Source organism: Tasmannia lanceolata, unplaced genomic scaffold, assembly GCF_043159265.1.
Source record: "Tasmannia lanceolata isolate RefF3 unplaced genomic scaffold, GAP_Taslan_0.1 ptg000015l, whole genome shotgun sequence".
Lineage (NCBI taxonomy): Eukaryota > Viridiplantae > Streptophyta > Magnoliopsida > Canellales > Winteraceae > Tasmannia > Tasmannia lanceolata.
Window position 1 is genome coordinate 32,595,024 of NW_027518692.1, and position 23,398 is coordinate 32,618,421.

The 23,398-nt window shown below is 38.5% G+C and overlaps 2 protein-coding genes across 3 annotated transcripts; one reads left to right on the plus strand and one right to left on the minus strand.

The window, feature by feature from the left end:
- Positions 1-2,150: 2,150 nt before the first annotated feature.
- On the plus strand, positions 2,151-7,523 carry QRT1 (Pectin lyase-like superfamily protein). The gene is made up of 5 exons (XM_077355906.1): positions 2,151-2,590; positions 3,328-3,517; positions 3,683-3,889; positions 4,556-4,791; positions 7,234-7,523. The coding sequence occupies exons 1-5, from the start codon at positions 2,313-2,315 to the stop codon at positions 7,379-7,381; spliced, it is 1,059 nt and encodes a 352-aa protein (XP_077212021.1). The 5' UTR covers positions 2,151-2,312; the 3' UTR covers positions 7,382-7,523.
- A 1,583-nt stretch (positions 7,524-9,106) lies between these two features.
- Positions 9,107-23,049, minus strand: LOC143846614 (Agenet and bromo-adjacent homology (BAH) domain-containing protein). Of its 2 annotated transcripts, none has more exons than XM_077355098.1 (7): positions 21,649-23,049; positions 17,099-17,184; positions 16,891-17,013; positions 15,728-16,495; positions 14,227-14,446; positions 9,693-10,465; positions 9,107-9,562 (listed from the first exon to the last, which is right to left on the minus strand). In XM_077355098.1, exons 1-6 carry the CDS (start codon positions 21,941-21,943, stop codon positions 10,053-10,055), a joined length of 1,905 nt encoding a protein of 634 aa, XP_077211213.1. In that variant the 5' UTR covers positions 21,944-23,049; the 3' UTR covers positions 9,107-9,562; positions 9,693-10,052. The 2 variants fall into 2 exon arrangements, with proteins under 2 accessions (XP_077211213.1, XP_077211212.1); XM_077355097.1 differs by having other exon boundaries at positions 9,107-9,579.
- Positions 23,050-23,398: the final 349 nt, after the last annotated feature.

Sequence of the window (23,398 nt, forward strand, 5' to 3'; positions counted from 1 at the left end):
GAGTTTCACCAGAAGGGTTGGCTGAAAAAGGGAAAGAGTGACTATAAGGACTTACAATGTCTGAGTTTAAGATTAAACACAACTACATTTGGACATTTTTCCAAATTTATGATCTATATATCTAAATGCATTCTAAAAAGAGACATGTTTAAATTATTGAAGGAAGTGATCGCATGTCAATCACATGCCACTTTGACATCTCTTATGGTGCATTTCACCACTCAAGGTGACTTAAAGGAAAAAAGACTACTCATTGCCTAGAAGGCAATCTTGAGCAACAAATACTACCTTGAGATACTTCACAAAGTTCATAATATCATGTACTAAGATTGTGCTCCGCCAACCCTCCACGAAAGAGATTTTGCAAATTATCCTTTGGAGGATAATGAAAAGAACAAAATAATCGCATTCGATAGACCCGACCCGCGACACCCAATTCTGAAAAATTATGCATAAATGAGGTGAAGATTGGACAATGAGAATGGCTTTTCTAAGCTTCCCAGAGTCGCTTCAGGAGATTCTGATTCTCCCATTTCCGCCCATTTCTTCAACAAATTAAAGAATGAGAATGGTTGCCAAACTTGCCTAACTTTCAATGTGTTAAAGGGTCTGATCCATAGATTTCAAGTAATTGGTTTTGATCTCACAACAAAACCCCTCCAAAAGCCTCAAGAGATTTGCCTTAATTTTTCTCCTAAAAAAGCCTTCCTCTTTTCTTCCTTTTTTTCAAATCTACTCTTTCCTGCCTTCACAAAGCATGCACATCTATCTATCCATCTATCTATCTATCCATCCATCTATCTATCTATAAAATGATAAATTGTACCATGAACGAGTGGCCATGCTCGTATTCATTGTACGATGGAAGTACTACCCTTGATATTTGATCCGACATCTTAAAAACTGTGCTACTGTCGGATCAAATATCAAAGGCTGGATGATAAATACGAGCATGTCCGCTCGTTCATCATATAATTTATCCTGTAATATATACTAAAGCATGTTTCTTTCATATGTCATTCGCTTTTTTCCGAGGGCTCCCTTGTATCTATCATTCCTCTAAGATCTAATTATCAATTGAGATTATGTTTTGGCGCTAACTTGGGACAGCACCATCTACTCATCTGGTGTATTTATGACTACTCTTTTACACTCAGAAGAAGCTGTCCCAAGTAAGAAATGTGGGCGAATATTTCGTCACTTTTTTTAATTAGGGCAGCCCCTCTATTGTTTTTATGACTACTCTTTTACACTAGAGGGGGGTGTTCCAAGTAAGAAATGAAATCCTCATTCCATTGGTTCTCAAATTTTAAAGCAGTTAATCTTAAAAACCACGTGCATGCAAAAAAACCATAAATCCTTGTTATGCCGTCACCAATTCTAGGATGAGAGAACGTGGAGAATTCCATCCATCACAAATCGGTTCCTATTCTAGAAGGATAACACTAAGAAGCAAAGAGGAATGGGATAAGAGGAACGATACAATGAGATTATTAAATGCACTTCCCATAAGACTCCGTCGTGATAGGGATTGTCTGTCCGATCGGGCCCACCATGGAGAACAAATATATCTTAATTATTGGACAATCTTTAAGTCCCCTGATTATGTTAATTGTATCGTCCGATTATACTGATTTGTCTGGTTATGAGTGGGGCCCATGGGAACATTTACAATCCCTCCTAAAAGTCACTTATCGGGCCCCACTTCAACCAAATGTCATTGAGATCTCATTGATCGGATGATCTATGCCCTTGATCTATCCAATTCTACCAAATGCCAATGACAACACCTTGATTGGTTCCAATTGAGTGGTCAGGATCTCTGATCATTGTATATTTGTGGGCTACAATTCATCGATGGTGGGGCCCATCACTGCGTCTAGTGGGAACTTTTAGATAAGAGAGTCTCACAGTATCATTCCCCTTTACGAGGGTGATATACAAGGAAATGATACTTTTTATCTCTTTTTTTTTTTTTTTTTGGCCAATAGGGAGGAGGAACGCAGGGGCATTTTAGTCATTTAAATCCAGGGATTTGAAAATAAGTTTCAGTTTCGGCTGAAGCATAACCGTTGGGTTTAACTACTCATCAACCACTTGTTATAATCAAAGTTGATCTATACTTGTTTTCCTACATTGGTACACTTCTCATGACCGACCTTTCCCTCCATAAAACCATCTCCTTTCCTTTTTAAAAACTTCCCCTTAATTAAATACTATCACTGTTTCTAACCCCTTCATCTTCAATCTCTATAACTTGCAAAATCCATCGAAACCCATTAAGTGAATGAGCAAAAAAAGGGAGAGAGGGGATGGATTTTGCATTTTTAACTCTTTCTGTGGTGGTTCTTCTCACTGCTTTGAGGACCCAGATGGGAATTTGTCTGAGTGAGAATTTTATTTCTTGGGATGATTTGGAGGTGCAGAAGAACTTTGGGCAATTGAGTTTTAATAATAAGGTTCAGGGTAGGGTAATTGTTGTAGCCAAGGATGGTTCGGGGCATTCGAGGACGGTTCAGGGTGGGGTTAATTTGGTGCCAGATGGTAATAGAGAAAGAGTGAAGATCTTCATACAACCAGGGATTTACAGGTTGGTGTAGAAAATGAAAAGATTTGATAGAGAAAATAATGGAAAGATAAATTTTGGTGTGTTGGGGATTGAGTTTGAATTTTCTTCAAGAATTCGGCAAGCGGATTGCTGGGGAACATGTTTTATTAGGGTCTGATTTTGTAGGATTCTATTAATATGGATGAGAAATCACATGTTTTTAGTGTTTCTTTCTGTGTGTTGAAGTACTTATAATCATTCTTAACATGCTTAATAAAAACCCACAAAAAAAAACTTGATTTTTAAGTAGTTATTACTTTCTGGTAAGTGGGGTTCAGAAGAAAGATGCTTCTTTTGGTATAATTGTTTTTAGTTGGGTTATTATGTTTTTATTTTTCATCATGTGGGTTTCTGAAGAGGGAGTCTAGTCTCTTTGCTCTTAATATTTGATCTGAATTGTGATGAATGTGACAGTAGAGAAGTGGTTTCCCTTGTTTTTCTGGCAACAAGATAGGACTTTCCCTGCCAATTCTTTTCCTTTTTGGTTTCTTTTTGGTTCATAAAGTTGTTTAATTTTGTATGCTTTTAATGATTAGGGTCTGATTAGTTTAAGGCATGGTTCGAAAAATGAGTTCTAAGAGGAAACAATTTCATTCCTGTAAATTTGGTCTTTTAAGAGTCAAAAGTTGGCTCAGAATATGAATTTCCAGTTTTTTTTGGGATTTTACTATTAAAATTTTGCAGAGTATATAATAACTTGGTATTTGAATTTTTCTCAGGGAAAAAGTGATCGTTCCGATAACCAAGCCTTACGTTTCGTTCATTGGGAATCGAACCTCTGAAACTGTAATCTCATGGAATTCTACAGCTTCTGATAGAGGTTCCGACGGGCAGGTTGTTGGGACTTTTGCTTCTGCTTCTGTTGCCATAGAATCTGATTACTTTTGTGCCCGTGGAATCACTTTCGAGGTATAAACTCTTTAGAACTAGAAACAAAATTTCAAATTCTAATCATTAAAAGGGGGACATGAAATTAAATGGAAAGTTGTCCAGATTTTAGGAGGAACATGTTAAGAAAATAACAAAAGATAATGATCAATTTCTGACTGTTAAGAGTTTATTATCGAGTTTCAGAATACAGCACCAAGTGCACTGCCTGGAGCACAAGGGATGCAAGCAGTCGCATTGAGAGTATCCTGTGACAAAGCGATGTTCTTTAGATGCAGGATTTTGGGCTCACAAGACACTCTGTTTGATCACTATGGAAGACATTATTTCTACAAAAGTTACATTGAAGGATCCATAGATTTTATATTTGGGAAAGGAAGGTCATTGTATCAGGTAAATTAGATTCAATAAGACTTACAAAAATGGTTGGAAAACAAATTTGAAGCCATTTCCCACTTTAAAATGGGCATAAAATTTGTTTTACGCCCATTTTACTTCGAAAGAAACAGAGCCTAAATGGAAGCAATTACAAAATTGTCCAAGAAGCACTCGATTCTCTATTTATAACTCCATCTATTTAACTTCTAACTTGATTTGTGTTTAAGAAAATGGTACATTTTTATCTGCTTCTTTATTATAACCATAACTTTGATGCAGCAACATTTTGCCTCATATTATCCAAAAATTCACAGTGATGTTGTTATACTTGTATTGGGTACTATAGATAAAAAGAGTCTGAACTGAACTTTTATGTTTGGGTTATTTCCATTAATGTTTGATCCAAAATAATCATGGGTCTTGTTCAAATTCTCTCTTTGAATTTGAATATTTACAGTAAACAGCAATCTTTTGCCTCAAATTATACAAAAATTCACAGTGATGTTGATATATTTGTATTGGATACTATAAGATATTTGAGTCTGAACTTAACTTTTTTTGTTTGGGTTATTGCCGTTAATGTTTGATCCAAAAAATAAACATGGTTCTTGTTCAAATTCTCTATTTGGATTTGAATATTTGTCTCTAATTGTGATATGGGAGCCGGGTATCGTGAATCAGGGCTGTACTCTTCACGCGATCTCTGATAGTTATGGAGCAATTGCAGCATCTCAAAGGGATTCTTCGTCCGAAGATACTGGGTTTTCTTTCCTCAAATGTCATTTAAATGGATCAGGGATTTTTTACTTGGGAAGAGCTTGGGGTAGATATTCAAGGGTTGTCTATTCCTACTGTCACTTGGAAGGTATCATAATCCCTGAAGGATGGAATGACTGGGGAGACCCATCAAGAAGAGGGTGGGTGAACTCTCTCTCTCTCTCTCTCTCTCTCTCTCTCTCTCTCTCTCTCTCTCTCTCTTATATATAGAGGAAAAAGATTGTGCGGTCGACCGCACCACGGTCGAGGGCCCCAAACTAATGTGGGCCCACTTTGTTAGGATGATCCAAAGCATTCATTTAAAAGGCCCTTACATAGATGGGGTATGTACAAAAAATCAGCTCCATAGGATCATACTAACTCATCCATTTGTGGAGGTCAAAATGGATAGACACTGTTTGCCACAAATTTGCCCATTTTTGCCCTCCACTTTTGGAGGGGTTAGGATGATCCAATGGAGCTGATTTTTTGTACACACCCTATCTAAGATGGGGCCTTGCAAGTGAATGGTTTTGATAAACACAAAAAATGTGGGACCCATGTGTTTGGGCCCTCGACCGCACCTAAGCTTAAGTGCGCTCGACCGCACACTCCTTTTCCTCATATATATATATATATATATATATATATATATATATATATATATATATATATATATATATATATATATATATGAGAAAAGGGTTCCTGAAGTGGTGCTAGCGCTACCTTATATGAGGTGGCGCTCACAAAACATAGGGGGGCCACTTTGTTTGGATGATCCAAAGCCTTCATTTGATAAGCCCTCACATAAATATGGTGCCCACAAAAAATCAACTTCATAGGATCATCCTAACCCTTCCATTTGTGGAGGTTAAAATGGATGGGTATAAACCTCCATAAATCTAAACCTCCACAAATGGAAGGGTTAGGATGATCCTATGGACCTAATTTTTTGTGGGCACCCTATTTATGTGAGGGCCTATCAAATGAATGCTTTGGATCATCCAAACAATGTGTGCCCCCTATGTGTTGTGAGCGCCACCTCATATAAGGCAGTGCTAGCGCCACATCAAGAATTGTTTACTCTCTCTCTCTCTCTCATATGAGAAAAGAGTAGGTACTCTTAAAATAACAGTTGGGAACACATTGTTTGGGTGACCCAAAGCATTCATTTGATGGGCCCTCACATAGATAGGGTGTGCCCAAAATATCAGCTCAATAGGATCATCTTAACCCTATGGACTATGGAGGCAAAAAATGGACAAATGTGTACAGGTCTATACACGTCCATTTTTGCCTCCACAGTCCATAGGGTTAGGATAATCCTATCGAGCTGATTTTTTGGGCACACCCTATCTATGTGAGGGCCCATCAAATGAATGCTTTGGATCACCCAAACAATGTGGCCCCAACTATTATTTTAAGCTATGGAGTAGATAAGTTATCTCTCTCTCTCTCTCTCTCTCTCTCTCTCTCTCTCTCTCTCTATATATATATATATATATATATATATGAGTAAACAATTCCTGAGGTGGCGCTAGTGCTACCTTATATGAGGTGGCGATCACAAAACATAGGGGGCCCACTTTATTTGGATGATCCAAAGCATTCATTTGATAAGCCCTCACATATATATGACGAAAGTGTTTCTAAGCTATAGCTTAGATAAGCTTATCTAAGCTATAGCTCAAAAACACATGTAGCCCCACATTTTTTGGGGATCCAAGGCATTCATTTGGAAGGCCCTTCCATGGATAGAGTGTGTACCAAAAATCAACCCTATATGATCATCCTAACCTTGCCATCTGTTGAGGGAAACAATGGGCAGAAACATGGACAATTGGAAAAAATCAGGTTAAAATGGATGGGTATAAACCTCCACAAATGGAAGGGTTGGGATGATCCTATGGACCTGATTTTTTGTGGGCACCTATCTATGTGAGGGCCTATCAAATGAATGCTTTGGATCATCCAAACAAAGTAGGCCCCCCTATGTTTTGTGAGCGTCACCTCATATAAGGTAGCGCTAGCGCCACCTCAGGAACCCTTTTCTCATATATATATATATGAGAGAGAACGGTTTCTACACACAAGTGTAGATAAGTTATCTACACACTAGCTTAAAATACAGTGGGGGCCCACATTGTTTGGGTGATCCAAAGCATTCATTTGATGGGCCCTCACATAGATAGGGTGTGCCCAAGAAATCAGCTTCATAGGAACATCCTAACCCTTCGAACCGTGAAGTCAAAAAATGGACAGATTTGTAGAGGTTTATACATGCCCATTTTACCTCCACAAATCGTAGGGTTGGGGTGATCCTATAGAGTTGATTTTTTGTGGACACCCTATCTATGTGAGGGCCAATCAAATGAATGGTTTGGATCACCCAAACAATATGCCCTCCACTGTATATTAAGCTAGTGTGTAGATAATTTATCTACACTTGTGTGTAGAACCCGTTTTCTCATATGTATGAAGTTTCCTTGAATATTTGTAAGATATACTGGGAAATTTTACTGGGTCTATATGTATATATATGAAGTTTCCTTGAATATTTGTGAGATATACTGGGAAATTTTACTGGATCTAATTTGCAGGACTGTGTTGTTTGGAGAATTCATGTGTAAAGGAAGAGGAGCTAGCTCCAAAGAGAGAGTTCCATGGGCAAAAACACTAAGCTATGAAGAAGCAAAACCCTTTCTAAATAGGAGTTTCATTGATGGAGATCAATGGCTGAGACTGTAATCTTATTCCTCTTTGTAATATCATTTTTCTATCACCTGTTGTCCACATTTTCCCCTTCGTTTTTCTTAATTTTCTTCTTCTGCAATTAATCTGTAAATGGCAGTGTTTGTTAACTGTTGAGATATTGGGAATTATAGTTTATGACCTATTGGGCCCACTGATGCTTTGCATGGCATGCCAATGTAGTGATATATGGAGAAGGATTTTCTTGTTGGGAGAGAAAATCAATGAATTTAATTGACTCTGATGGAGGAATGAAGTTGGGTTTCTCCAATGGAGATTTTAGATTTATAGTCACTTGATCCAGTGGCTAGGATTGTCTTATTATAGTGGATTGTGGCCACATTTAACATTACCCAGTCACACTACATGTGAATGGGAGTGAGTCACAGCGTATGATACTTATTGATGGAAAATGCTATAGGCAAAGTCGCTTTTATGCTCCTTTCTAAAAGACCCTTCTTGGGCCCCACTTCTTCCCGTTTATGTGATGAGATCTGTTGATGAAAATGGCAACCAGAAGCCCAACCAGATGACGTTGAGAATACCTGATCAGATGATCCTAGGGCGTTGATCCATCAGGCCTTATTTCTCCAAGAAAATCTAAACCATTGATTTTTATACTACTTTCACACATGGAATGGGACCATGACCATGTGGGTCTCCACATGATGTTGTACAAAGAACTTAGGCTGTATTATTTTTGAATTTCGAGAATTGATTTAGTCCAAAACTGAATGCTGGACTTCAAGTTACAGGCATGGCCTAAGTGTCTGTTATTCATATTTCTCCATTGAATGAAGCATAACTTAAAAGAGTTTTCTGTTACTCTTCTGTATTATCTTTCTTGTTGAATGCAAGCTAATCTATCTTCATCAACTGATCTTCCCCTGGATCAGTTTTCTTATTCCATTCCTGCAACTTCAACTTGCAGCCACATCACATCGTTTGAGCAAACCAAGTTCCCAACATCAACTTCTCCTCAGCATTAGGAGCCCCCATCGGTTCTTCTCAACAAGGTTGGCACATAAAAATATGAAATGGTGCAGAAAAATCCACCCCCCCTCCCTTCCCAATTTAACGGTTTCTGTGAGAATGGTTCACTGCTTGAGGATAAAATCACCCCCTTTAACGTTTTTCTTTGCCTTTAAAACTTAACGAATAACGTTAAAGAGAGGGAGGGGGGGATATCATTTCCCTTGATTTATTGTATGAGAGATTTAGATACTTTTCATAATTCAAACCACATTTGTTTAAAACATATTAAAATTTTCTTAAAAAGAAGGGAAATGTTATCAGCACTACTGTATTTTGATGAGGGCACTCCTCACTTTATTAAAAGTACGGTATGGCCCGCACCATAGGATGATCCAAACCGTCCATTAGATGGGCCACAGGTTAAATAGGTTGTGCCTCAAAAATCATTTCCATAGGTTGATCCTAGCCCTTCGATCTGAGTGTTAGAGGGTTGATCCTAACCCTCTATAGATCGGAGGGTTAGCATCAACCTATAGAAATGACTTTTGGGGCACAACCTATTTAGGCTGTGGCCCATCTAATGGACGGTTTGGATCATCTTATGGTGCGGGCCATACCGTACTTTTAATAAAGTTAGGAGCGCCCTCATCAAAATACAGTAGTGCTGATAACATTTCCCTAAAAGAATCTTACCTATTATTTCCTACTCTTACACATGAGATTTTTGCCGTATCCATATTCTAAAGATTTTGAAACTTAAAAAATCCCGCATCCGTATTTTATATGTATTTTGACCAGCTCGGTCGCCCTTTAATACATATATGTAGTATACAGATATACAAATGGAAAAACACATGCTGTTTTTCTGAGATTTTCCCAAACATTTTATGGGTTTTTCCAACATTTGCCTTGACACATTCCCAAATCAAAACTTTGTAACTCTGCTAAATACTAGTCTTGCTACTTTTCAAATTCCATAAAAGCAGGCTAACAATAATTACAGGGAAATAATCTAGTGCCAAACCAAAACAAAGTTTCGCAAATGGCGAACCACAACTATTTGATCAAGATCAAGTGGGGCTCACTTCTCCAGCATCCCCCGCAAAAGTAAAAGATAAAAAAAACCATACCAGTAATACAGATCCGGCAGATGCAATAGATGAAGTTATGCTATTCCATGCATTCAGAGTCCGGAAAAAATAGCTGCAAGAATGGAAGCACTGAAAAATGGCAGGATAAATATAACAGATAACAAACCCAGTTCATTGCCAAATGAAATGAAATTGTTCCACAGTATAATAAAACTTTCAGTAATTAACTTTATGATTTTTACCTGTGAACAAGAACAGGCACAGAGATGAGAAGCATGAATCCCCAACGAATACTACATCCACCTCGTCGATCTGTATCTCGCCTCTATACCTTATCTGGCTACCCCTTACTATCTCAGCTAACCCCTTTTTTATTCAGTTTTTACCCTATTGGAGATAGATGAATCAATGGAACCTTGATCCTCAGTTTATTTACAAAAAACCCAAGATAAACTCGCATCGAATTTCATGTCACCCCCACAACCAGTCATAATCTTCATTATCCTCATGGCACATATCATGATTGTTCCCAACAGTCCCAAAATGTCTCTCTCACCTACACATTACTTATGCAGAAAAACCACTCCTTTGACGCGTTTGGGTCAGAGACCCTCCTTGTTCATAACCAACTTAGCATCCTTTTCATCACTACCATTGTCGTTTTGGGCGTCATCACCATCGTTGACTTTCCCAACTTCGTCTTGATTCCATTTTCGCTTCCTAAAATTCACCACATTCACATTTTCAGGCAGCCCATTGCCCTCATCCAAACCAGCTATTGCCTGCTTATCATCTTCAACTGAATCGAGTTCAGAATTAGTGGGGACCTCGGCAGATCCACCTGACTCAGCTCCCTTGGCGATGGTCGAGCATGCAGAGAACTTTGCGCAGGGCCTAACGGCAGATATAGAAGACAATATATCCTGCTTTGTCTCAATGTTGACCCACTGGTTCGATATCCAATCCCTAGAAATCCTCAGATCTCTTCTTTGGATAATCGAGAAAACATTTTCACCTGAGCAGATTAGGAAAGGTACATGATTATAAAAAAAAAATTCAAAGAGAAACCACTTCACTAGCAAGTTAGATAATGGCATCAAACCACAATAATCTACAAGAAATAAATATTCTTCAACGGTACTTTTAAGGAAAAATGAGAAATGAAAGACGGATGTGCCCGTTTCATGTGTCATAAAGGGAGTGAAAATTTTGGCTGATCATGGGAGACCCGCAGGGAATGCCAAGTGCTATAAGTAGTGTGCATGAAGTTATGGTAAGTAGGGTTGACATGTGCGAAGGGGTCAGTTTCTGTGGAGGGATTACCATTCAAAAAAAAGTTGGGGTAGGTTGGTAGTGAAAAATGAGCAATCTCTCGACCTCAGATTATAAAATGAGCAACTTTTTTTTAAAGGTATATCAATTGAGCAACTTAATTGAGGTTTGCTAGCATCTACTAGGTTTAGTGTAGAAAATCAAATTTGAGACCGATGATAAGGATCAAATTTCTGAATAGGACAAGTTGGCTAGATGAAAGGGCAGGGGCAGAAAGACTCAGCAAAGAAACCAGGTAAATCTGGTTCACAGTCCAAGTCATCAAACTCTGCTGCCAACTTCCAAGAAGTGTTGGAAGGGCCAGTAAGGACTCTTAACTGAGAGGACCTGCTGTGGATAAAATAGACATATTTTTCTTTTCTTAGCTAGATTGTCTAAAGAGGCCGAGTCTTGTCTAGAACACTCCAAGTCCAGGGAGAAGAATTGGGAAGTGTATCAACTCGACTACTATCCTTTTCCAGAAAGTGCCTCCCATGTGGGTTTACACATCTCCTTCAGCCTTGATCATTATAATATCCGGTCATCGATTCAGAACCTTGGCACCATTCCCAAACAACGAAGATTTTCTTGAATCACAGTTGCTTGGTTCCTGTAATTTCGTCCACTTCTTTAATGAAAGCAAATAGAAAAATGCTGTTAGAAAGAAGAGAGAAAACTATAACAAGGACAGAGATTGCCCTCCAGCTAGAACAGACCTATCTACACCCTTATTAGCCATGAGTCTGCAACACTCTTGATACTCACAATACATGCGAAAATGTTACATCCAGAGCGCTCACAAATAAAAAAGCTCATCCACAATATGAGCTGGCCTGTAGGGCCTAGGTCTGATGAATTTCCCACGATATTGCATTGCTTGTGTCAACCCCACCCACAAGCTCCCACTGAAATCCTCAAGGAACACTTGAATACTCTCGAACCTTGGCCTAATTATAATTCAGAACTTTGATAGGACCCGAGAAGAATCCAGAATTTCACCTCTATAGTCACTAAACATGCCACCAATTCCGGTCAAGCCCAGATTTCCCAAGGGGTAACCATCAAAGTTCAATTTGATGGGAAGCAGGCGTGATGAGTCTACTTGGGAGTTTTTCTCCTTTGGCTTCCTTCGATAAATGATTTCACTTTAATTTCTGAATAGGTCTTGGGTTGGTACTCCCTAAAAGGCTAAAACTCAGCATGCACTAGCACCCAAGAAAAGATAGTGGTTCTTATATCATATATGATTTCCCCCCCATAAGAAACCTTTCTGTCTTCCTCTCAATCCAGATGACACGTTGACACATGCATTTCAACAAATACCACAACTTTACCAAAACCCCTTACCCATCAAACCAGTGTTTCAAAATGCGGATGCGCGTCAAAACGCGGCCAAAGCAAATCCTAGTCGACTCGGCGTGGTGCGATCAAGTACTCGGTTGACGCAGTCATAACTCGGTAAAGCAGGAGTTTCCATTGACTTTGTAGGGGAAAATGTGGATTTTGACAAGAATGAGGCCAAGGTAAAAGGGGGGTTGACTTGGGCAAGTCCACGACGATGCGGGGGAGTTTTGAAACTATGCATCAAACATCAAACAGTCACTGTAAACAAAATAAATCGATATGAACCTGGCAGGAACGGCCACTTTGTATATGGAGAAACTTACTAATCCACATCTTTCATGACATGGAAGAGCAGCCTACAAAACTTAGAAGAAATGAAGATTCCTTAAATTGCCAGCAAAGTGGTTCGCCCTGTTATGGGATTGTAAGTCACCATCAGAGTTGACTTTCTTGTTACAAGACTTGCAAGAGGATTAGCCACCAGATTTTGGGGTTTGAGGCTTCCACTTGTCACTATTTGAAGGTGTTTTAGCAGCTTGCTTCAATCCTGCATGCCCACCTTACTTGCCACCTGTCCTCTGGCCATCGGGTGTAACCAACTTGGCCTTCTTCTCAGGAAGAGGTGTCTTACCAGCAGGTTCTGCAGGTCTCTTCTTGCCCGTACCAGCTTTATCAGGGGTAGCTTCATCTTCCTCGAAGCTTTCATCATCATCATCATTTCGGTCTTCCCCTCATCATTATCCTTATCCTCAAACACCAACCTTATTTATCTGTTAGGAAATTGCCAGATCCACTAAAAACAATCATGATGCAAAGATATTGACCTCTCTCTGCAAGAACAAAACATCTTCACTCCTCCAAATCCACTAAAAATCAATTATGTTCCTTTTCGGCTAAAATTTCATTTCGTCTGTTTTGTCCTTTTTTGTCCGAAACAGGGCGGCCGAAACACCCATTTCTTTTTTAAAAATTATAGTTTCACCACTTAGTGGCTCTTTTTGGTTTTTTTTTACCATTTTACCCTTACTTTTTAGCTGTTTTTACCATTATGGCATTATCTAGCCGTTCGAAGGCTATTTTCCGTCTTTTTTCCTCCCCAAATAAGAAAAACCTTATATAGACCCATTTAAGCCCTCTCTTTTTTCCTTACTTCTTCTACCACCCAACCTTTATCTCTCATGTTAATCCCTAATCATTTCACTTCTTCTACTACTTTGTATGATTAACTTTCATTCTTTAATGATGTATGGTGATAAGTTTAATGTTTTAAGTAATAACATGTGTTTTTTTATATTTGGTTCATATAATGGTTTCTTATAATTTTCTAGCAATTTTCCATTGTTTGATTTTTTTTGTATTTTTAACTATTAAAAAAAATTCCTCCAGCCAATGTCTTTTCCAAGACGAAACACTCAAAACAGCCGAAACACTGAAACGTTCCATTCCACAAACCAAAAACAAAACGGCAAACGGAAAGGAATCAAGTGTCGATCATATGGGCATTTGTGAAAATTCAGGACAGTTTCACCATTTGGTGGAAATGCATCAGTGATACATGGTATTAATCCTAAAATCATGCAGATCAAAAAAAAAAAATCCTGAAATCATGGTGTCTTTCTACATTTCTTTGAAATGGACAATATTTCCATCATTTCTGCCTTAATTTTTTCTTCTAAGCAAGTGCTATTAGAAGTTTATTAAAACAGGACAAAGCAGACCTGCTAGCTAAACAGGGGAAAAAAAGGCAATAAGGGCAAGGCCCTACAAGAAAGAGTAATGGAATGACAACGATAAACCACGGTAAGCACTTTTATTTAAAAATTCAATGTGTACTGTAGTCTTTCCTCCGAGGAGGATATTGATTTTATCAACTTCAGAAAAGCTACGGATGTTGTAAATGGCAATGTGGTCGAACAGCCTTGCTGCCATGATCCATGTACATTCAATGTTGTTCAAAAAGGATAAAAAATACTTCAGAAAAAAAATCAAATTCCTTTTTTAAAGATAACAGGACATTTTCGGATGGATTAACTAGAGCAATTTCCATTCCAAAAAAAGAAAAACAATCGATCATAGGAAAAAAAATGAATACTGTACAAGTCTTTCAAAGAAAATACATACCAGGAAAATAAACTTGCAGACCATCATCCCCACAGTTGTTAACTCTAGTTACAACTCCTTCCCACCAGCCATCATTCCACCACGCATCTACTGGGGTTCCAATCTCAAAAACAACATCTGTCAACTTCTCAGTGGGAGGACATGGCCGAATTGTAAGGCGGCCTAAGCATCTCATTCCTAATTTATCAGGAGCAGCTGGTCTGAAGGCAGGGATCCATTCCTACAGAAAAAAAAAAAAAAAACAATATCTCTAGAATACATACAGCCCCAACTTGAGTATAACTTCAATTACTAATATGAAGAGCATATCATGCACAAAAGCAGTCACATAGTAACTACGAAAAATCAATAAAAGGAGAGGAACTTTTGACAAAACCAGAGATTTTAGCAAGCATTACCCAATGTTTTAAAAATAGCCTGATTGATGTGGAACTTGGCAAAATCAACTTGGTTTTGTACCTAACCAAGTACCCAGAATAAATGCACCCATGGAGTTGACAAGAATCCGCAGAGTTTATAACTGACTTTGCTGGAGCAAGGAAGAACCAAAAACAAATAAATTTTGGATAAATGATACTAAGACATGGGTGTGTTTCAGTTTTAGTTTTTTGAATTTGAAAAAAAAAAAAAAAAACCTGTGATTGCATCTCTTTATCAACCGGATGTGAACATCTTACAATCATCCTCAACATCTTACAATCATCCAATCACGGTTGGATCAAAGGTAACACACGACTAGCAGTGGCATACGTACAGCATTAAACACTTGCTAAGTAAAACTCTAATACATCCATATTTTCCTTGCATGGCTAGATTTTAGGTTTGTCAACATTTTTAGGGTTTTGATTGACACATTTGATTTTCCAGAGTTAAAAGCAAAACTAATAGTCAACTCCTCAATTTTCATGTAATCGATCTTCTAAACACTGGTCTTCACAATTCTCAAGACAAAGTCAACTGATCAAATTCAGAGAAGTGGGACTTCCCAATTCTCAAGACCAAGTCAACTGATCAAATTCAGAGAAGTCGGACTCTAGACAATTTATAGAAAATAACTGCATATACCATAAAATTTTGTGTGGGTCGAAAACATTCTGCCCTCTCATATCATTTTTTTGGAAGGAATTGAAAACATGGTTCTTTTACGATATCTTATTCATGGAAATATAGTGCTATCAGAACTATGAAACACACTGATGGAAATAACAAAACCCAGAGCATTAGACTCTTATTTTTCAGTAGACTCAGGTGACGAATAAGGCCGTGTCTTGGGTACTTTTATACATACCTCCAAGGTTTAAAAAAATTCAGTTCGGTTTTGGTTTTGGACATAGCCAAAACCGAAATTTTGGCAGAAATTTGGTAAAAAAAAGAGAGAAAAAATTACCGAAATTTGGGTAAAAATTGACATTTCAAAAAAATAAAAAATGCAAAAATTTCGCCGACACCGAAATTGTTACTTTCGGTGTTGGCCCCGGCCGAAATTTAAAACCATGCATACCTCTAGATTGCCACACCCATCTTCACTCTCCACATCATCATAATGAACCTTCAATCGTTTCCGAGATATCTCTAAGACCGTACACCTGAACCAGCAACCCCTGATGCCACTGTCTTGACACAACAGCTCTATCTTTTCATCAACCTTAAATGGTAGGGGGTCGCAATGGTAGGGTCCAATGTACTTGACTGCTAGTGGCTTTCTACCTGATAATTCAAATTTCAAGTTTTGATAGGCTGCCCCACATGTAACTATCTGGTCCCCACTGCCTGAAATTCTGACACCTGATTGAGATGTTGTGAATCTCGGATGCCCTCTAAAACTTTTAACATTCTTTGATCCCCTTTTCATATTACGTCCACAGCCAAACTCTTCATCTAAACATGAGAAAATCATTTGGTCGAAATAACCTTGCAATTTACAAAGATTGAAGGGCTTGACTCTATTGCTATGGAACTGCCTATAGCATAGATGAATTGTGGATGTAGAACTACTCGGAAGAGCGGCTAAGCATTTCTCATAGTGCTCGAGAGTTAAAACAGTAGCAAGACCATCAACACACTCAACACTGATAACCTGGGCATATGGTGTTATAAAGACTTCTCTAGGATGTGGCTTTGGAGGAGGAATTATACCAATAACTTCCTCACTCTGATGAAACCACCGCACTTTGACCTTCTTTTGCCCTTTCTTATTTTCATATATATCGTCCAAATATGCAAGATAGTGGTTTCCCTCTTTAGCCATGACAAGAACAAAAGAATGTATCTGCACATCAGAAAAATCAATGTTTGAGAATTAAAAGACCACCAATGCAGCAAAACATGTAGAGAATTATTACACAGATATTGTTCTCTGGAATTTCTCGGAAAGGATAATCTCGGGACATTTTTATTTTTTTATTTTTTTCGAATTTATATCGAAAAATGAAAAAAATAAAATTATTTAAAAATATATAAATATATAAAATTTAAGAAAAAATAAAGTACAAATATCGGGATAATATTGTGATATTATCGCGATATTTTATGATAAAAATTAAAATATCGATATATTTTTTAAATCTAGAAATTATTTCGGGATTTTGCCGTTTTATCAAAATGTCGCAATAAAAACGCGATCGGATATATTTGTGACATAGGTAGAGAAGTGCCAAAGGTTACAGGTATGGTGGTCCCACTGCGACAAAATGCTTGATAATGTGTGAGCTGTTTGCCACAAGTCCAAGCAGTGCCTGACCACGCAATGTCCAAGTTGTGGTCTTTCAGGTTCCTTGCAAAATGAGACTGAAACAGGGAAAGCTTGAAATAAGCACAAGTATAAATGAAGAAAATTGGTAGAGAACACAATAAATTATCAAGAAATAGATACCATGTGGCTTTTTTTGTAGTTCCCTTGATTATTCCATTCACTCACTGAGTGGTCAGCAGTTTGTGTCGAATCATTCGTCGGAGATTCTGTCATGAATGGCACTGGTAAGTAATTCTCCAAGGTGGGAACAGAAGGCAAGTACTGTTGAAATAATAAAACCCACAAAACCTTTCATCTAGAAATAGCTTGTTCCCATGAATGTAGTTATATATCCTTTCAGAAGTGGCCACCTTGGTTGTGAAAACCAAAATTAACTTGATGCAACTGTGTTTAAATTCACAAAAAAGATGCTGTTGAGTTCAGCCCACTAAATATTCCTGAAGGGGGAAGGAGGGACTTGTCCTTGTCATAGATGCAAATTTTGTCTAAGCCACGTAGCTCAACTAATTTTGTAATGTAATTTAGCATAATGAAATGTCACTTACAGTAGATTGAAAACAAAAATGGTGTGTTTCCGGTTCCGGGGACGAATAACATCCCGATGGATCATAACGCTGGCAAACTTGGAGACATGGTCGTACTAATCGTGCGCTCTAGAGAGTGGACTTTGTTTGTATATGAATGAACAGTTCGAGGTGATCATTGTGCCACCAACGAATCCAAACCCGTCAGATTTGATTCTTCGATGGAAACTGATGGTGGAGTCCTCGTTCGAAGAACTCCTTTGTCCGAAAGGATGACAGTGCTCTCCCATGTTTGCTAATGGGAAATCTCCGGTTTACCTGCGCATGTGTGGTGCGAGTTGAATTTCAGAGTGATGGGGAAAAGGTTGGGTCAGACTGAAAGTCTTAATCCTTCCTTTTCCGTGGACCATGGCTACAAGTCAGGGAAAGTGCTAATAAATTCCTACTTCGCAATACCGGAGATGGTGGCACTGCCTATTTGAGTTTTTTTTTTATTTTTTAATGGTTGCCTATTCGAGTTTTTAACAAATTGTTTTGGGTCTCGGGCGTGTAAACCGAACGGTGGGGAAGAAGGATTCTCTATCCCCGGCTTCCCGGTTGGTCCGCTCTTTACCGTGTGTTGTTCAAGGTGTTTTGGGGGTAAGGATGAAAGACTTTCTTGAGGGTGAAGATGATGGGAGAATCCATGGCCGTGTGGAGCAGCTTGTTGAAGGTGATCAGGAGGAAGACGAAGAAGCCAATGCTAGCACTGGCCAAAATCGGTCAAGCTATTGTGACGTGGCTAGAGGAGTTCCCGATGGTCGCCTCGTGGAAGGATTGCCTCCTTTTCCGATTTCTTTAGTTGAGATGACTGGGCTCAAGAATCTTTTTCAGACCTCAGGTCAAGAGGCTTCTCTTCGGCGCCAGGTGGCTCAAGTGCACAAGTCCCAAGGGGATCTCTGGTTTGTGGCTGAAGTTAGAGGCTTTAGTAGTCGTGGGCTGAATAGCTTGTATGTGGGCCTCAATGAGACAGTGGGCCCTGGAGCTTCTCAAACCTAACAAGCCCATTCCTTGACTTCTGGATCTACGGGCCTCGAAGATCATGGGTTTTAGGCTCGAGTGTGGATGGGTTTAGAAGAAAGACGTTGGGCACCGAGACATCTGAAGGTTTCCATCTGGCCCCTAGATCTTCCCAGTGTCTAAGACCGTCTATTGCTGGAGAAGAGGGTGCCGTTCCTCTCTCGCCTCCTTTTTGAGTAAAGGACCCATGCTAGATCCAGTTCATGACCTAATTTCCTTGTCTCTGCATCGCCCAGTAGCATCCAGAATCAAGACGGCCTTGTTGCCAACGAAGTTGGTCCAAGATCAAGACGGTCTTGTTGCTGACGGAGTTGGTCATTCCGAAGGTTCAGGACAACTCACCATCCCTAGATCCGATTGTCAAAGAGGCTGAAAGTGATATCAGTGTGTAGCTTCCCTTCTTGGAGCAACTATGGGAGGAGGCAGGAGGCCCTTAGCAAAGACGAGAGCCTCGAGGTGAGAGGCAGCATGAATAGGATGTCCCTGTTGAGATATCAACTTGAATGTGTTTGTTCCAGTTTATGCTTTGTATGAACTTGAGCCAAAATCCAGTAATTCAACCAAAACAACTCAATTTTGGATGACATTTAAATACTCTTGGAAGCAACATCTATTTAACACAAGAGTTTCAAAAAGAATGTCTAGCAAGCATACTGATAAATGTGGACACAGATTCGTGTGCCAAGTTTCAACACGATACAAGGTATCTGACATGACAACCCCTACAAATCTAGAAATAGTGGCACCGCCATACACGTGCATATATATAAAGCTACAGTACATTTAAAAGTGTCGAAAAGAGTGCCGACACGTGTGGAACAGGACAGGACTACAGTACATTTAAAAGTGTCGAAAAGAGTGCCGACACGTGTGGAACAGGACAGGACTACAGTACATTTAAAAGTGTCGAAAAGAGTGCCGACACGTGTGGAACAGGACAGGACACCATTTTACTCCACACGTGTCACAATTACCAATCAACCAGTGCACAGACACGATGAAATCAATAATACTATGATAGTAAGTAAAAATATTATAACGGGGCACCTCACGTAGTAAGATGTGAGCAATCAATTAGTGCACAGACCAATTAGGCTAGCTAAAACTATTATAATGCAACATCATAATACTCCACAAGTGCTAAGAAGATTGATCAATTAGTGCACAAACACGATGAAATCAATAATAGTAAGTAAATATTACTAATTTAGCCAAATACAAGGCAAGCTAAAAATGTTATAACGGGATACGAAGAAGTCAATAATAGTAAGCAACAATATTACTAATATGGCCAAAAAATAATAAACACCGTTATAGTCCACAAGTGCTAAGATGATCAATCAATAAGTGCACAGACCAATTAGGCAAGCTAAAAAAATTGTAACAGGACACCATTATACTCCACACGTGCTAAGATGAACAATCGATTAGTGAACGAACTCGATGAAATCAATAATAGTAAGTAAAAATATTACTAATTTCGCCAAAAGCAAGGCAAGCTAAAAATATACTAATTTTGCCAAAAGCAAGGCAAGCTAAAAATATTACAATGGGACACCATTATACTCCAACTGTGCTAAGATGATCGATCAATGAGTGAACGGACACGGTGAAATCAATAATAGTAAGTAAAAATATTATAACAGCACGGACACGATGAAATCAATAAATCAATAATAGTAAGTAAATAAGTAAAAATATTATAACTAGACACCATTATACTCCACACGTGCTAAGATGATTAACCAATTAGTGCACGAACACGATGAAATCAATAACAGTAAGTAAAAATATTACTAATTTCGCCAAAAACAAGGGGAGCTAAAAATATTATAATGGGACATCATTATACTCCAAACATGCTAAGATGATCAACCAGTTAGTGCGATGACACGATAAAATCAATAATAGTAAGTAAATATATTTTAACCTGTGTTGCATGGATTCGGATTCACGTGTTGGGATCCGACACGGATTCCAAGTGTCGGATTCGGCAAATCCCAAAATGTAGGATCTGTGGATTCGGTAATTTTTATTAAATAAAATAAGAATTGAAAACACACACACACACACACACACACACACACACACACACACACACACACATATATATATATATATATATATATATATATATATATATATATATATATATATATATATATATATATATATATATATATATTGAAGGTGGAAGGTTGGGGCGTTAGAGATTTTATTAAGAGAGTTAAAGAAGAGGGAATGGGGGTTAATGTTCGAGGGTGGAGGATCGAGGCGCTAAGGATTTTATTTAAGAGTACGGGTTGTGATTTTATATATATAAATAAGTTAAGAAGAAAACACGTTTAAAGGGGAAATATACAGGATTCGCATTTTAAAATCGACAACGATGTGTCAGATTCGTGCGGGACACAGCTACGACAAGTATCCATGTGTGTCCCACGCAAATCCATGCCCGATTCGCATGTCGACACGGATTCGGCATGGGGGGCAAAGAATCTATGCAACATAGATAATAACAAGACACCATTATACTCCGCACGTGCTAAGAAGATCAATCGATTAGTGCACAGACCAATTAGGCAAGCCAAAAATATTATAACGGGACACCATTATACTCCACACGTGCTAAGATGAACAATCAATCAGTGCATCGACAATATGAATCAATAATAGTAAGTAAAAATATTGCTAATTGGGTCAAAAACCAGGAGAGCTAAAAAAACATGAGAGCAATGGCAACATCTGCTTCCCAAGAAATTGTGTGATGTCACAATCCGTCTGTGATGACATTGAAAAAAAAAATAACTTCCCAAAGAACAAAAGCATGAGAAGAACAAAAACTAACTTCCCAAAGAAATATAATACAATAACAGTGCAATTTTTTCTGCAAGAACAAATTGTTAAAAAAAAAAGAGGGAGAAAAGAATAAATGTTTATTTCACAAACCAAATAAACTTCCCCAGAAACACATCACTGTCAGAACTTGTCGCAAAATGAAATTGACAAGCAAAAACCAACAATCTCGAAAGAAAATCGATACACAAAGTCAAGCGTATAGTCAAAAGCAGGAGAAGAGATAATTACTTGAATAATCTTGTGAGCAGTGCTTCTTCGACAGTAATGAAGTAAGCCAGATCACCACCTCTCGTCTCGATTTCCATTTAAAGCAACTGTTGGTCAACTTCTCGAGACCAGTAACCCCCAAGAACTCATCCGAAACAACGTAAACCATGTGCCTGAGACTCCTCTCAGTGCCCACAACAGCAAGGTAGGAATCTCCAAGAGAGTCCTTCAAGAAATAATGAACAACACGGCTACCCCGTTCCTGCGAGACAAAATGCTCTTTCCATTCTATAAAATTATGAGCATTTGCAGACATTTTGATGAAGACACACAAATGGGGGTCACTCAAACATCTCAAAACTTGGAAGAACACAAACAAACATGGGAGAATATTCCAATGGGAGTGGTCAAAGATCGAAATCAAAGCAATCAGTATCTCAAGAACCAGAAGCTTGTAATTAACTTGGAAAATCTTATGGAAAAGGCATTAAAAATGTAGGGATTCTAACCAGTGTTTTAAAATGCGGACCTGGCCAAAGCAAATCCTAGTTGACTTGGCACGACGCGTTCAAGTACTTGGTTGACAAGGCTGAGTACTTAGTTGACATGATCATAACGCGAGAGCCTAAAAGAGTTTTGATTGACTTTGTAGGGCAAAACGCAGACTATGACAAGAACGCGGCCGAGAGAAAATGGAGTCAACTTGTGGGAGTCCACAATAATGTGGAGGAGTTTTGAAACTATGATTCTAACCTAGAATATGAAACAGACGAGAAAAGAGAGGTGGGTCACCAGAAAACACTTCCCCAAACTTGAAAACCTCTAAGTTGAATCCATTTCAGGAAAATCAGAGAATTTTAATAAACTTCTACCTATAGATTTGAAAACCCTAAGGAAGGAGAACTGGGTTTTCATGAATGTTTCCTTAAATGGGAAGAACCCAAAAAGAGAGAAGTGGGTTTCCCTGGAAAGTCTCACTTGACTAGAAAACCCTAGCCAAGTAAGAAAATTGGATATCAAACTTAAGAGCAGTGGATATCTCCAACTTTCAACAGGGATTTCAAAACCCTAATAATAAAAGGAGAAGTGGAATGTGAAGAATCCCTTTTAAAATGGTAAGACCACACAAGCAAAAAAATGAACTGGGTTTCCTGCAATCCTTACGAGGAAAGGAAAAACCATAGAATTAAAAACTTAGGGTTCAAGATTATCTACCCAAACCTTGTAAAATAAGAAGAAGGGTTTTCAGGCAACAAGCCCTGGGCTTAAAAGATCTGATTTTGAAAGCATGTGTTTGTTCAAACATAGGTGAAAATGGTGATGGAGTTGAATCAGAGAGGGAAAAGAGAGATTGAAAAAGATGCCTTTCTGATTCTTTGGGCGTTATGGAAAGTGCAAGTCGCAGAAGTTTGGCAGTTCACACATCATATATTCCTTGAGAAATGGAGAAAGAGATGGGTCCACAAATAGGTCATGAATAAACAAGTGGACCCTACTCTCTGAGTCCACTGTAGAATTTAATTACTGAACTGAGTTAGGGAAATGATATTCCCGCCACCCCACCCCACCCCACGCCACGGATAAAATCCCTCCCTTAACGTGAGAATGGTTCACTGCCTGAGGATAAATTCACCCCCTTTAACGTTTTTCTATGCCTTTAAAACTTAACGGATAACGTTGAAGGGGTGGATTTTATCCGTCGGATGGGGGGAATATCATTCTGCATTTTATATGGTGTACGCTTGTATAGTCCAGTTTTTTTATAAAAATA